General features: G+C 41.4%; 1 protein-coding gene across 3 annotated transcripts in view; it reads left to right on the forward strand.

The window, feature by feature from the left end:
- The window catches only part of SRPK2 (SRSF protein kinase 2), a 150,856-nt gene that overhangs the window by 44,470 nt on the left and 91,508 nt on the right, over positions 1-14,878 (forward strand). For all 3 annotated transcript variants that reach the window (XR_001361406.1, XM_005862887.2, XM_005862886.2), the window contains exon 2: positions 11,743-11,894. Coding sequence is in view for 2 of the 3 variants with exons in the window: in XM_005862887.2 (XP_005862949.1) it covers positions 11,743-11,894 (152 nt within the window). In the remaining variant the exon portion in view is untranslated. The remainder of the gene's footprint in view (positions 1-11,742; positions 11,895-14,878) is intronic.

Raw genomic sequence — 14,878 nt, forward strand, 5'->3', positions numbered from 1 at the left:
CCCCCCCCCCCTACTCTCTAAAAGTCAATGGGAAAAAAATATCCCTGGGTGAATATTAACAAAACAAAAAGAAACAGCTAACACAACAGTAGGTGCCCAGTGTGAATAAATTAAACATCTAATTTTTTTTCAGGTCAACAAAAATTATATTTTTTGGTCTGCCACAGAATTTTAGTAGTTTGTTTGCCATGAGATGAAAAAATTGAAAATTGCAGTCCTAGACAGTTTACTTTGTTGTTCTTTAGTAAATTGTCCCTAGGTGCTGTGGGAGATGGGGGTTTGGGGGGTTATAGATAGGAACCACTTTCCCAGCAGGTATTTTCTCTCATTTTCCTTTCCTGTCTTTAGAAATTAATTTATTTCAGTACTCATACACATGGCACTAAATTTAAAAAGTATGATCACTAGTCATTGAGTTTGTTTTCCTGAAGAGCATTATTATTGTCAGTTTTCTTACTGCTCCCTAGAGATATGCTATGAACATGATGCACATGGGTTGTGTGTCTATAAAACAAATGATACGTGCCATACACAAATGCTCTGTGTCTTTGTATTCATTGGTGGTATGTCCTTTATATTAGTACATGGAGAACGGCCTCTTTTGTGTAACAACTTTATTGACAAAAGAATCCACATTTCATATAATTTACCCATTTAAATGTACAATTCACAGGTTTTTTCAGTATACTTACGTAGTTGTGCAGTCATCACAACTACCTAATTTTAGGATATTTTCATCACCCTCAAAAGAAATTCTGTACACCCAAGTAGTCACCTTCATTTCTTCCCACCCTCTTAGCTATAAGCATCTATTAATCTGCTTTTTGTCTATTCTGGGAATTATATAGTGTAATAGAGCCATACAGTATGATCTTTAGTGACTGGCTTCTTTGATTTACCATAATATTTTCAAGGATCATCCATGTTGTAGCATCTGTCAGTGCTTCATTACTCTTTATTTTTATTTATTTTCATTGTTGAGTAATATTCCGTAATATGGATAGACTACCTTTTTATTTTTATTTATCTACTAGAGTCCTGGTGCACGGATTTGTGCACTGGTGGGGTCCCTTGGCCAAGCCTGTGGGGGGGTCAGGCTGAAACTGGCCAGGTGCATGGATTCGTCCAAGGCATGTATGGCCCATCTCACCCAGTCCTGATGGGGGCCAGCCGTCCGGGGAGGGACCACAGGAGGTTGGCCAGCTGGGGAAGGACCATGGGAGCGCTCCAGGGCATGTCTGGCTGTCTCACCCAGTCCCCATTGGCTGGACCCAGCAGCAAGCTAACCTACCAGTTGGAGCGTCTGCCTCCTGGTGGTCAGTGCGCATCATAGCGACTGGTCAAACGGTGGAACAAATGGTCAGACACTTAGCATATATAGGATTAGTGGCCCGATGCATGGATTCATGCACATTGAAAGGAAATTAATTAGAAGAAATATTTTAATATCACTATTTGCCCTTTCTCTATAATAGAAGTGTCAGAGATGAAAGAAAATTAGTAAAATGTATATGAAAATAATATATAAATTGGTTAATAAGTAAACAATAACAACAACAGAGACATGATATAAAAACAACAAAAACATATCAAAACAACATTGATAAAAACAATGACTGATAAAGTGATTAAACTTATTCTAGTATCTGTGTATACCACATTAAAAGTAAAAACACTTTCAGAGTGCTTGACTAATTTCCCTTGTGATGAAGTATTTACAGCTTTAACTGTAACGTCACATGCTCTTTGAACTCGAGAGAAAGCAACATATAACTGACCATGACTGAAAACGGGTTCAGGTAGGAATATTCCTACTCTGTCTAGAGTTTGACCTTGTGATTTATTAATAGTCATTGCAAATGTTGCCATCACGGGAAACTATCTTTGAATTAATTTAAATGAGAGGCCAGTGTCAGAGGGGGTCAAATCAATTCTTGGAATCAGAACAACCTCTCCTTTCACAGATCCTGTTAATACTTCAGCTTCGATTATGTTAGGTTGCAGTCTTTTGATAATAAATCTAGTACCATTACAAAGACCCCATTTACTATTAAGATTTCTCAGTAGCATGATGATTGCACCTACTTTCAATTTTAATTTATGACACGGCATTCCCGAAGAAGTAACACTATTAAGAAATTCGATGGGAGCTTTATATGTATCGTGCATGTGTGAGTCAACGTTTATTTTTAAATTGCCAGTGTGCATCATATGTACCTGCCTATCGGTCAGACAGTCGGATGTATGTAAAGTCGGTCATATGTATAGTTGGTCACTTAGCCTTTTATATATATGAATTCCTTAGTTAATGGGCATTTGGATTGTTTCTACCGTTGACAATTATGAGTAATAATGCTATAAACATTTATGTACAAATTTTTATTTTGGTATATGTTTTCATTTCTCTTGGTTATAGACTTAATAGTGGAATTGTTGCTAACTGTTTAACCCTTTGATACACTATCTCAAGTTTTTCAAAATGATTGCACCATTTTCCTTTCTCATAAGCAGTGTATAAGCATTCTGATTTTTCCATGTCCCTGCCAAAACTTAAGTCTTTTTTATTATTGCCATCTTAGTGGGTGTGAAGTGGTATCTCATTATGGTTTTGGTATTTTATTTTTCTGATGGCTAATGGTGTACATCTTTTCTGGTATATATAGTTTTAGCGTTTAACATTTAGGTCTGTGAACTATTATAAATTAATTTATGTGTATGGTCTTAATTAAGAGTCCAGTTTTATTCTTCCGTATGTGGATATTCAGTTGTACCATTACCATTTGTTGAAAACACTATTCTTCTTCCACTGAATGGTCTTGGCACTACTGTCAAAAAAATCAGTTGACTGTAGTGTAAGCATTTATTTCTGGATCTTCATTCCCCATTGATCTGTATGCCCATCCTTATGCAATACCACATTGTCTTGATTACTGTAACTTTGTAGTAAGTTTTGAAGTTAGGAAGTGTGAGTTTTCCAATTTTCTTCTTTTTCAAGATTGTTTTGGCTATTCTGGGCCTTTGCATTTCCACATGAATTTTAGGAATGGCTTGTCTTTTTCTGTAAAGAAGCTAACAGGTATTTTGATAGGTAGTGAATCTGTAAGTCACTTTGGGACATATTGTCTTTTTTTGTTGTTGATGTTAATCCTCACTGGAGGATATTTTTCCTTTGATTTTTAGGGAGAGTGGAAGAGAGAGGGAAAGACAGAAACATTGATGTGAGAGAAATACATCGATTGGTTGCCTCCTGCACAAGCCCCCGTTTATCATTTTACAACTTACTTTAAAACTTCCAATAGTGAGCTGTATAGAAAAATGTTTGAAACTCTTCAGTTAATCTTATTTACTATTAAAAGTAATGGTATACTCGAATAGGTTCATGCTGCTAAAATATAGCCCTGAGCAGTGCTATCCAGTAGAACTTCCTGTGATTATAAAGATGGACTGTATCTGCACTGCTCATACCACAGCCACCAGCTGCCTGTGGCTTTGAGCACTTGAAATGAGGCTACAGTGACTGAAGAACAGAATTTTAAGTTTTATTTAGTTTTAATTAATGTGGCCAGTGGTCACTGTATTATATAATTATATAATTATAGTTGCTTTTAGATTTGAAAGTTGTGGAGGCTTACAGAAGCCTTGTTCAGAGGGGAACATTTTGCATTATTTCCTGAGGAGCATGAGGCAATCATTAGTGGTTATAGTAAGTTTCATCAACATAGAGGTCTCAGTAAATAGTCCTTTTTTTGTGCAGTATAACCTGCACCCAGCTGTCTTCTGATGGCCTACAAACAGAGCTTTTAGATAGAAACACATATGGTCCTTAGTTTGCTAGTTCTTTGTTTTATGGCCAAAGCATCTTTAAAAGAATTTTTATTTATTGATTTTAGAGAGAGAAAGAAAGAGGAAGGAAGAGAGAAAGAAAAAAAGTTTGGTGGTTCCACTTATTTATGCATTCATTCGTTGATTCTTGTATGTGCCCTGACTACGGATTGAACCTGCAACCGTGGTGTATCGGTATGATGTTCAAACCAACTGAGCTACTTGGGGTGGGCACTAGTTCTTTTTATATGTATATCTCATCCTAATGTAAAAGGTTGGCTTACATGAGATTTTATACATACATTTCTCTAAAACCTGTATTTGAAATTCATGAATTGATATTGGTGTTTATCATATGAATCATTGCCTGTACAGCTTAAGCCAGGGAGTCTAGATTTTGTTGGTGGCTTGAATAACCTTGTTCTTTGGCTCTGAAGGAGGCTCTGCCCTTGGCCATTTCATTCCTTATTTCTCCTGGGCACCCAAACATGATTGGAAAGGCTAACAGCCGCTTGCATATGACCTCTGCTTGTATTTGCAGCTCAAACCTTTATTTTTTAGCTATAGATTCCATATATCAAGCAATCAATCCACGGTATTTCTACACTCCTGGGAGTCCCATATGCTCCTCAAACTCAGATCAGCTTAAAACAGAAGTTATGTTTTCTCTGAAAACCCTTCCTCCTCCTCTTGCTTTGTTCTCTGTCCTAATTAATGATAACACTATCTCACTACCACAAATCTAGAAGACAAGCACCCACCTCCAGCACATGAACTACCAGGCTCTGAGTTCAGGCTCTTATCTCCTTCCTAGCCTCGTCACTAGCTTCCCTGCTTCTGCCTTATATCTACACGTTCTCACAACAGTTCCATATATTCTTTACAGAAATAAAATCTAGTCCTAAAATTGCATTTCAGTAGCTTCTGCTTGCCTTCAGGATAGAGCCCAAACTCCTTGAAACTGTGGGTCATTCCTTTGTGAGCTGACTGCTGCTGAATGTCTTACTGTCTCCAGGCACATCAGGCAATTTGAGGCCTTCATGCTTCTGGTCACGTTGTTTGTTTCCTGGGCCTTGTGTTTACTGGCATTTCTCTCCTCTTTACATCTCTTGGTGCTGTGCTCTTTTGTGCCCTGGTCCACTTCCTGGTATTTAGTAGACACTATTCTGAGTGTTTGAAATCAGTGGGAGTCATTTTCATGCCTTAGAGCTCTTTGGTTTAAACTTTTCTGTCGATCTTTCTTTCTCCAGTTGAGTAGTAGTAAATTTACTGCCAGGTCTCATAACTATTTTATAAAGTACTAGGGGCCCAGTGCACAAATTCATGCACCTTGAAAGGAACTGTGGGCCGAGAAGCTGTGGTGGGCACAGGGGTGGGTCTCGGCCCCTCCTGTGCACCCCCGTCCAGCCCCTCCTGCCATGGCCCCTGGTCCCCTATCTGCCGGCAGCCCCGCTCCAGCCATTGCCGTTACTATGCGCTGATGGCGCTGGCTCTGCTCACATCCACTGATGGTACGGAGCTATTGGGGCTGGTTTCAGCAGCAGGTGTGAGCAGGACCGGCACCGTCAGTGGGTGCGAGTGGTGGCTGCTGCCCTGATCGCCTCTCAGGAGCAGGGGGAGGTAGAGAAGCCCTCAGGGGCGATTGGGGCTGGCAGCTGCCGCTTGCACCTGCAGAGGGCGCCAAGTGATTGGGAGTGGTGTCGGCTGCAGGTGCGAGCGGGGCTGGCGCTGGCAGCAGGTGTGAGTGCCGGGCGGGACCACGGCACGCGGGAGCAAAGAATTTTCAGTAACCACCAGAGACTCACCCTGATGACAGTGACTGGTGCCCCGCCTTGGTCTGGCACCCCCAGTCACCTGCTGCACCATCCTGCCGTGGCCAATGCCAGCCATGATCCGTGCATGCCCCCTGGTGGTCAGTGCATGTCATAGCGATTGGTTGTTCTGCCGTTCGGTCTATTTGCATATTAGCCTTTTATTATATAGGATTAACAGTACCAGTGGCATAAGATATATAGACATGTCATATATGTGCTGTTAGGAGATTAAGCAGTCAGCTCCTTTATTGTCTAAAACAGGGGTCCTCAAACTACGGCCCGCGGGCCACATGCAAATACAAATATTGTATTTGTTCCCGTTTTGTTTTTTTACTTCAAAATAAGATATGTGCAGTGTGCATAGGAATTTGTTCATAGTTTTTTTTTAAACTATAGTCTGGCCCTCCAATGGTCTGAGGGACAGTGAACTGGCCCCCTGTTTAAAAAGTTTGAGGACCCCTGGTCTAAAGTGTAGATCAGTTGGGAAGCAGGTCTGGTTTACTTACATGTTCACTAACTTTTAATTGGCTATGTTCCATATTCTAAAAAACAATGCAGTTTTAGAAACTAGGAAAGTCTAAAATTCCTGTCATTCTGTTGGAATTTGGGGAATACTTAAAAAAACTTTTTTTTTAACCTTGTTGTGCTCAAAAGATATTTGTCTCTCAATCCTGATTACCTAGCTTCTTAATTCCTCTGAACAATTCAATTATTAAAAACCCAAATCGAGATCTCACTGCTGAGGCCAGAATCTGCTAATTTAACACGAACTACTGTATTACTTATTGAGAACTTGATATCTGTATTAATTTTCTATTGTTGCGTAATAAATTACCACACATTTAGCAGCTTAAAACAGTACCCATTTATTATCTCACAGTTGTGTGGGTCAGAAATTAGGGCTGCACAATGTGGCTACTTACTCACTAGATAGAAATGAAGCTGATGGTGGAGGCTGCAGTTCTCATTTAGGGCTCAAAGCCCTCTTCCAAGATCACCTGTCATCGACAGAACTAATTTCTTGCATTAAAGTCCTTGCTATCCAGCCCTGGCCTGATAGCTCAGTTGGTTAGTGTCCCCATATACCAAAGTTGTGGGTTATTTCTCCGGTAAGGGTACATAAAAGAAGCAACCAATGAATGCATAAGTAAGTGGAACAACAAATTTACTTTCTTTTTCTCCCTCCCCTCCCTCCTTTCTCCCTTCCTCTCTCTATCATATCAATAAATACAATAAAAAAAATTTAAGTCCTTGCTGTCCTTAGCTGTTGTTTGGGGCCCTTTCCCACTCCTAGAGCCAACGTGCCTTGTGGCCCTAATGAATGGGCAGTTCACACATGGGTGTTTGCTGTCATCCAGGCCAATCTGGAGCACATCTCTTTGACTTCTGTCACCAGTCTGAGAAAACGCTCTATTTTAAAAGGTTTATGTGGTTAGGTCAGGCTCACCCAGTATAGCTGCCCTTTTGCCATATAACAGTATAATTATGAGAGTGATATGACTTTCACAGGGTCTGGTCTACCCACACTCAGAAGAACAGGGAATTAATTATACAGGGCGAGGATCATTGGGGTTCATTTTAGAATTTTGCCTACCGCAGACACTGCACATTTAGGTTTGATTTACACAAAATTTGGAAATTCTCTTTTCATTAGAGAGGAATGCAATAAATCATTATGACTTTTCTCTCCCTAACTGTGTGGCTGTACCTAGTGTTATAGCAAGGCTTTTGAGAGAGAGTATATATTAATTAATTGATTCTATCCTTAAGTAGAAATGCCAGATTATATATTTCCCAGGTTAACAGTTACCATCAAGAGGGGGACAAGGAGGGAGGAAGGGAGGGAGAAAGAGAGTGAGTTCTAGATGAGGTGGTGGACATGTGGAAGAAATAAAAAGCAATTAGTTTATATGAATGTCCCTAGAATACTACCTGAAGCAATTCAATTGGAACTCCTTTTCTTTTCATTTTGGTTAAATATTAATTGAATGAATGAATTTGTGTCAGTTGCCATTTAGGCTGTTAATAAAGGAAAGGACTTTTTCCCCTGCCAAATGTGAAGTTTACGTGTCCCTTTCTCTGCTTGAAAGAAATAGCAGCTGGAAGGGAATCAGAACTCCCATTCGGCTGCCATGGCAATTTAGAGCCGATGATGCATGCATTTTGTTAGGGCTATTTAGGTTTTCCTCCCTTTTTTGATAGAGTAGATGTATACCAGAGATACAGTATGAAGTAGATTAGAATGATAAAATAGTCTTAGTAATATTTATTTAAAGAAAAATATTTTGTGGTCTTTTTTAAATTGCAATTTTATGCTAGCCCTATTTGGGGTATTGATTAGTTGTGTTTTATGGGGGATAAAATAAATATAGGTTTTTGTGAAAAATATAAACAACTAGTTGGAATTTCGCTTTCTAAATTTTTCATTCCAGTAGCTGAGGTGGTATATTTCTTGTTATCTGAGAACATGTTCCGAAACTTGTGCCTTGTATAAACTTTGGTCAATTAGTTTGTCAGTCTGCTTTTTTCAGAACTACATACTACTTCCACTGTGAATATGGTTGAGGCAGTTGTAAAGGAGACTCTATGCATATAGATTGCTTAAATCTAAATGTAGATATTTCTATTTTTTTTCTTGGAAACATATACTTTATAAAGGTATAAAGTGGACATTAAAATAACATGGTTGTATAGGCTTTTCCTTTTTAAAAACAGCCTTTTGAGGTATCATCCACTTACCATACAACTTACATGTTTAAAGTGTACAATGCTTTTTTTAGTATGTTCATGATGTTTTGTAACCTTCACATTAGAACATTTTTATCTCTCTTAAAGTTACCCTATACCTATTAATAGCCACTCCGTTTCTCTCCTTTTTTCTCATAACGCCAGCCCTAAGCAAGCACTGATTTATTCTGTCTCTATAAATTTGCCAATTCTGAACATCTATAATAATAAAAGTGTAATATGCTAATTAGCCTGGATGTCCTTCAGGATGAAGCCAGGGCTGTGAGGGAAGTCCGAGTCCCGAGTGCCAGAGGGAAGCCGGTGCCGGCAGCCAGGGGAAGGAAGGCCTTTCTTGCACGAATTTTGTGCATCAGGCCTCTAGTCCTATGTAAAAAAGAGGAAATATGCAAATTGCCCCTCCCCCCTCACATAAGATGGCCGCCACAAAATGGCTGGCAGGGGAGGGCAGTTGTGGGCGACCAGGCCGGAAGGGGAGGGCAGTTGGGGGGAACCAGGCCTTCAGGGAGGGAGAGCAGTTGGGGGGGGGCAGGGCAGTTGGGGCGACAAGGCCAGCAGGGGAGGGCAGTTGAGGGCGATTGGGCCGGCAGGGGAGCAGTTAGGCGTCAATCAGGCTGGCAGGGGAGCGGTTAGGGGGTGATCAGGCTGGCAGGCAGAAGTGGTTAGGGGCAATCAGACAGGCAGGCAGGGGAGCAGTTGGGAGCCAGCAGTCCTGGATTGTGAGAGGGATGCCTGACTGCCCGTTTAGGCCTGATCCCGGTGGGCAGTTGGACATCCTCTGAGTGGTCCCATATTGGTGAAGGTGAAGGCTGGGCTGAGGGACCCCCCCCCCCCCCCCCCCGCCAATATAAAATGGAATCATATAATGTGGTCTTTTATGACTGGCATTTTCACTTGGCATGTTTTCAAGGGTGATCCATGTTGTAGCATGGATCAGTACTTCATTCCTTTTTATTGCTGAATAATAATGCATTGCAAGGATATACTACTTTTATTTATCAGTTGTTGCATATTTGGGTTGTTTCTGCTTTATGTCTGTTATGAATAATGTTGCTATGAATATTTTTGCACAACATTTTGTGGGGACATAAGGGGTAGCAAAAGTAGGTTTACAGTTGTTTGCACCAAAAAAGACATTACTAAAAGATGAATCATAAGTAAGGATACAAAATAATAAGACAAATAATACAATAATAAATAATAATACAGTAATAAACTGTGTTTCGCATACTCACAACTATAAACCTACTTTTGCCCACACTGTATGTTTTCACTTCTTTTGGGTATATACCTATAAATCAGTGGTTCTCAACCTTGGCTGCACATTAGAATCACCTGGGAATCTTTTTAAAATCCTGATTTCTGAGCCTCATCCTCGGGAAATTCTGTTTCTATGTTATGGGGTGGGGCCATAACATTAGTAACAAAGAAACAGAATTTCTGGAGGATGAGGCCCAGAAATCAGGATTTTAAAAGGATTCCCAGGTGATTCTAAAGTGCAGCCAAGGTTGAGAACCACTGCTATAAATGGAATTGGGTCATAATGGTAACTTGAAATTCATACTTTTTAGGAGCTGCAAGATATTCCAAAAGAGTAATGTCACATTACACCTTGCTATGACATATGAGGGTTCCAATTTCTTCATCCTTGACAGTGGTGTCTCATCACTGATTTCCATTTCCCTAATGACTAATGATATTGAACATCTTTTCATGTGCTTATTTGGTCATTTGTATATCTTCTTTGGGGAAACGTCTATTTTAGTCTTTTTAACCACTTTGAAGAAGCCAGCCTTAAAGATGGTGTGGCATTGTTCTCTCTTGCATACATATTCCCTAATACAAATTTACTTGTGTTTCTCCTGTGTGGTAGGCAGTAACAAGGATGGTTAGGATGAACAAAAATCGGTGATTGGGTTTATAACACTTGACAGTTACATTGTATTGAATCTTACTAGAATGAATTGAGTGATTTGAGAGTTGACGATAACGGATGTGAAGAAGATTAGTAGGAGAAGCCTTGGAAAAAATAATCATCACTGGTGTGACCAGGTGTCTCATATTTCTGAGGCCAAGCTTTTCCTTTGGTATCGGTGGATCTGAAGAGGCTAGAGTAGTGCTATCCAGAAGTATAGTGTGAGCCTCCAGAGTATTCTAGTAGCCACATTAACAAAAGTATCAGGTGAATTAAAATTTAATAAGATATTCCATTATATCTAAAACATTATTTTTAACATATAATACATATAAAATTATTAATAATTTTGCATTTTTTCTTAGAAATTCAGTACACATTTTACACGTATAGCATATCTCAATTGGGACTAGCCACATTTCAGTTGCTCAGTACCCACGTGTGGCCAGTGGCTTCTGTGTTGGACAGCACAGTTCTAGATGTTTTGATAACCAGTTGAAATATTGCATCAACATTACTCAACTTCCTGTGCACTTCAAGGTACCCTGACTCATCCCTTTGACTTGATACATGTGGCTTTGGGGGAGCTTTTTCCTGATTGTTCATTGTAGCCCTCACTGGTGGGATAAGTGCCTGCTCGCTGAGACAAGATGGTCTGGGAATTTTGTTAAACGACATGGGCAACTCACTAAATGGGTAAAGAATACTATTACTTTGTTAATCCTCTCATGAGGATATTTTTTCCATTGCTTTTCAGAGAGGGGGGAGGGTAGGAGAGAGGGAGATTCTAGAGAGGAAGGGAGAGGGAGAGAGAGATAGAAACATCAATGATGTGAGAGAATCATTGATTGGCTGCCTTTTGCACGCCCCCTACTTGGGATCTAGCCCACAACCTGGCATGTGCCCTGACCGGAATGGAACCGTGACCTCCTGGTTCATAGGTTGATTCTCAACCACTGAGCCAAATAGGCCAGGTTATTTTAGTCACCTTTTGTGAGCTATCCAGGATATCTAATCATACTCCTACTATTTCTGTGGGAAAAGAAACTCTGATTTTAAAATAATGGAAAATATGCCCCTTTATAAGTGCAGGACTACTTTCACATGTCTTTTTATAATCTCTGTGGGATGTGTTTGTATATCATGGGGAAGCACTCTTTTATTTCACTTATATTTTATAATATTGTCATGAATTAAAAAGTATTAAAGCTCTGGGTGAAAATGTGCCTGCAAGAATATGCCTTGGCTATTAAGGATAGTCTTCCCTCCTGGCTGTATGTTGAAACATCACTTGAATTCAGTTAAAATGGATGCAGTGACGTTACTTATCATTTCTTTTTAGTGTATGACAAGTTCTATTTTTTTCCATATTAAGAAACTTTCAAGAATATCCACAATGCAAGATTTACTTCTAAATAAGTACGAATTTTCCTTCTGCTGTTTCAGGCCGGAGCCTCAACAGAAAGCTCCCTTAGTTCCTCCACCACCACCTCCACCACCACCGCCACCTTTGCCAGACCCCACGCCCCCAGAGCCAGAGGAGGAGATCCTGGGTTCAGACGATGAGGAGCAGGAGGACCCCGCAGACTACTGCAAAGGTGCTGTGCTTGCCTTCCCACTGAGCCATCACATAATTTGTTTTGGGGAATGGACAAGGGGGGTTAATGATGCAGATTGTTTGGTCTTTATTAAATTAGCCTCTTAGTGTCATTATTGTTTTAAATTCTTAGATCATTAAATATAGGATGATCCCAGAAAATGTAAGCAATAGCAGAAGGAAAATTGTAAGAGATAGAAAATATACATAATATGTACATGCATAATCTGGGTACGTTCAAGAGGATTGGAATGTGATCATAGAATTAAAGCTGGACAATCCGATATAATAAAGAGCTAATATACAAATGGTCATCACGCCCTCATGCCATCACACCGTAATGGCTCAGACACTCAACACTGGGGAGAGAGGAATGGAGACCAGCCAGGCACAAATGAGCTCATGAGAGAGGAATGGAGACCAGCCAGACTGTGGCCTGGGAGAGGGATAAGTCACCCGCCCCGGGGTCTCAGGCGCCAGCAGCTGTGTCTGCACCTGCGGCCCAGGAGAGGGACAAGCCACCTTCCCCGCAGTCCCGGGCGCCAACGGCTGTGCCTGTGCTTGCGGCCCAGGAGAGGGACAAGCCGTCCGCCAGTGGTCCCTGGCTCCTGTGGCTGTGGCCCGGGTGAAGCTGGCCCGGGACCTGAGTGCCTGCAGCCGGCCAGAGGGAGGGAAGCCCATGTCCCGGGTGCCTGCGACTGGCCGGAAGAGGGAATCCTGGGTCCCAGGTGCGGGGCGAGGCAGAGGCGGTTAGGGTCGATCAGGCCAGCAGGGGAGCAGTTAGGGGCAATCAGGCAAGCAGGCAGAGGTGGTTAGGGCCAATCAGGCAGGTGAGCGGTTAGGAGCCAGCGGTCCCGGATTGCAAGAGGCAGTCGGACATCCCCGAGGGGTCCTGGATTGGAGAGGGTGCAGGCCGGACTCACGGGACCACGCCCCCTCCCATGCACGATTTTCGTGCACCAGGTCTCTAGTTAAGTATAAAAGCATAGTACTCATCCAAGAAGAACTTAGAAAGTAGAAGGTATCAGGCTCCTGAGGGGAGCCAATGTAATTATTGTTTACTGCATTTGGCTTTAACTTTTCTGGCTGCTAAGACTAACAAGGAACTGCTCCTTTGTCTGTATAACATTGAGTTACATAGTATTCATTGTCTGTGGAAAGAAAGCCTGCCCATTTGTTTATACAAACAGACTGTTTCCTGGCATTGTACTTAATGAAAAAGACTTTCTGTAGGTTCTGCTATTATGTGACATAGTGGGTTATGTTTTCAGCTATGTTTTCACAGAAGACATAGAAATTATTCTGTTGAAGTGCTCTTGTAGTGAGGATTCATAAAGACCAAGAGCATATAGTTAAACTCCTACAAGGCAAGCATGTTGTGTGGCAAAAATTGAGAACAGTATGATCCAGACTCAATACTCTGTGTAGACAGGACTCTGAGAGTCCATGAGGAAGGAAAGTGGATGTGTCTAGTCCAGCCGTGGGCAAACTACGGCCCGCGGGCTGGATCCGGCCCGTTTGAAATGAATAAAACTAAAAAAAAAAAGACCGTACCCTTTTATGTAATGATGTTTACTTTGAATTTATATTAGTTCACACAAACACTCCATCCATGCTTTTGTTCCGGCCCTCCGGTCCAGTTTAAGAACCCATTGTGGCCCTCGAGTCAAAAAGTTTGCCCACCCCTGGTCTAGTCAGCTGCCTCTTTGTTATTTAACTACTCCTTTGGACTTTAATTTGCTCTAATAGAAAATTATCACTATCTGGAATTCTGAGGTTCTAAACAGTCGAGACATTTATTTACACAGATTAAGGAAAATGAAGTCATATTCTGTACAGCATAAGATAAGTTGGCAGGAGATGCACACATTCAAGCCATAAGGCACTAATGAATCTTTGACTCTCTAATATCTTAGTATGAATTTATTTAGTGATTCCAGGCCATTTGTGTGTTGGTTAAGGAACAATTACTTTTTAGAAACCTGTTAAGAGGGAGAGAAAGTAATCTTCCACTCAACCTCATTGTCCCATAGGTGTGGGTTTCTACACACAGAACAAATGTTGTCCTTAGAAAAGCGATTGCAGATCTTTAGCATTTGTATGAGTAGTGATTATGACCTTAAAGGTCTATACCATCTAAAATGGAAAAGAAGGTATTGAGATGAAAAGATGTTTTCCATCCTCCCTGTTAATCTGCATTTCTTGGTTCTGAAATTAAGTTGTTTGAAGACAGTTGTCTTTTGATTTTGCTGCTTATGCAAAGCATTAGGGTGGCCTGTTGTAACTGTTTGTTATCTTAAGCACAAAGGCTTTACCATGTTGGAATGAGCACTGTTTGCTTCACAACCTGGTGGGAGATGGGTCAGGAGATGTAACTAGTACTCTCACCCTTTACCACCTCTGCAAATCAGCCCTGTGGATACTCCAGACCGAAATACAGGGCTATGAATGAAGGATTCCACAATCAGGCTGATTCTAGGTAACACTCACTGAACTGTAAACATCTTGAGAGTATTAAAGTCAGCCTCAGTAAGGCATGTTAGAGATGGTAAGGTTCTCTTCTTACACCGTCTCTCTCACACACTCACGCTTCTCCCTAATTTTGTGACTGACTTGTCCCTCTAGTCAACGTTACAGTCAACAGATGCCATTCTCTGAATTTTGTGGTTTCTATCCTCCTATATAATAAAAGGGTAATATGCAAATTGACCGAATGGCAGAATGACTAGTCGCTATGATGCACACTGACCACCAGGGGGCAGATGCTCAATGCAGGAGCTGCCCCTTGGTGGTCAATGTGCTCCCACAGGGGGAGCGCCACTCAGCCAGAAGCTGGGCTCATGGCTTGCAAGTGCAGTGGCGGTGGCGGGAGCCTCTCCCACCTCTGCGGCAATGCTCCCCGGGCCTAAGCCGTCAGTCGGACATCCCCTGAGGGCTCCCGGACTGTGAGAGGGTGCAGGCCAGGCTGAGGACCCGACCCCCCCC

Source organism: Myotis brandtii, unplaced genomic scaffold, assembly GCF_000412655.1.
Source record: "Myotis brandtii unplaced genomic scaffold, ASM41265v1 scaffold17, whole genome shotgun sequence".
Classification (NCBI taxonomy): domain Eukaryota; kingdom Metazoa; phylum Chordata; class Mammalia; order Chiroptera; family Vespertilionidae; genus Myotis; species Myotis brandtii.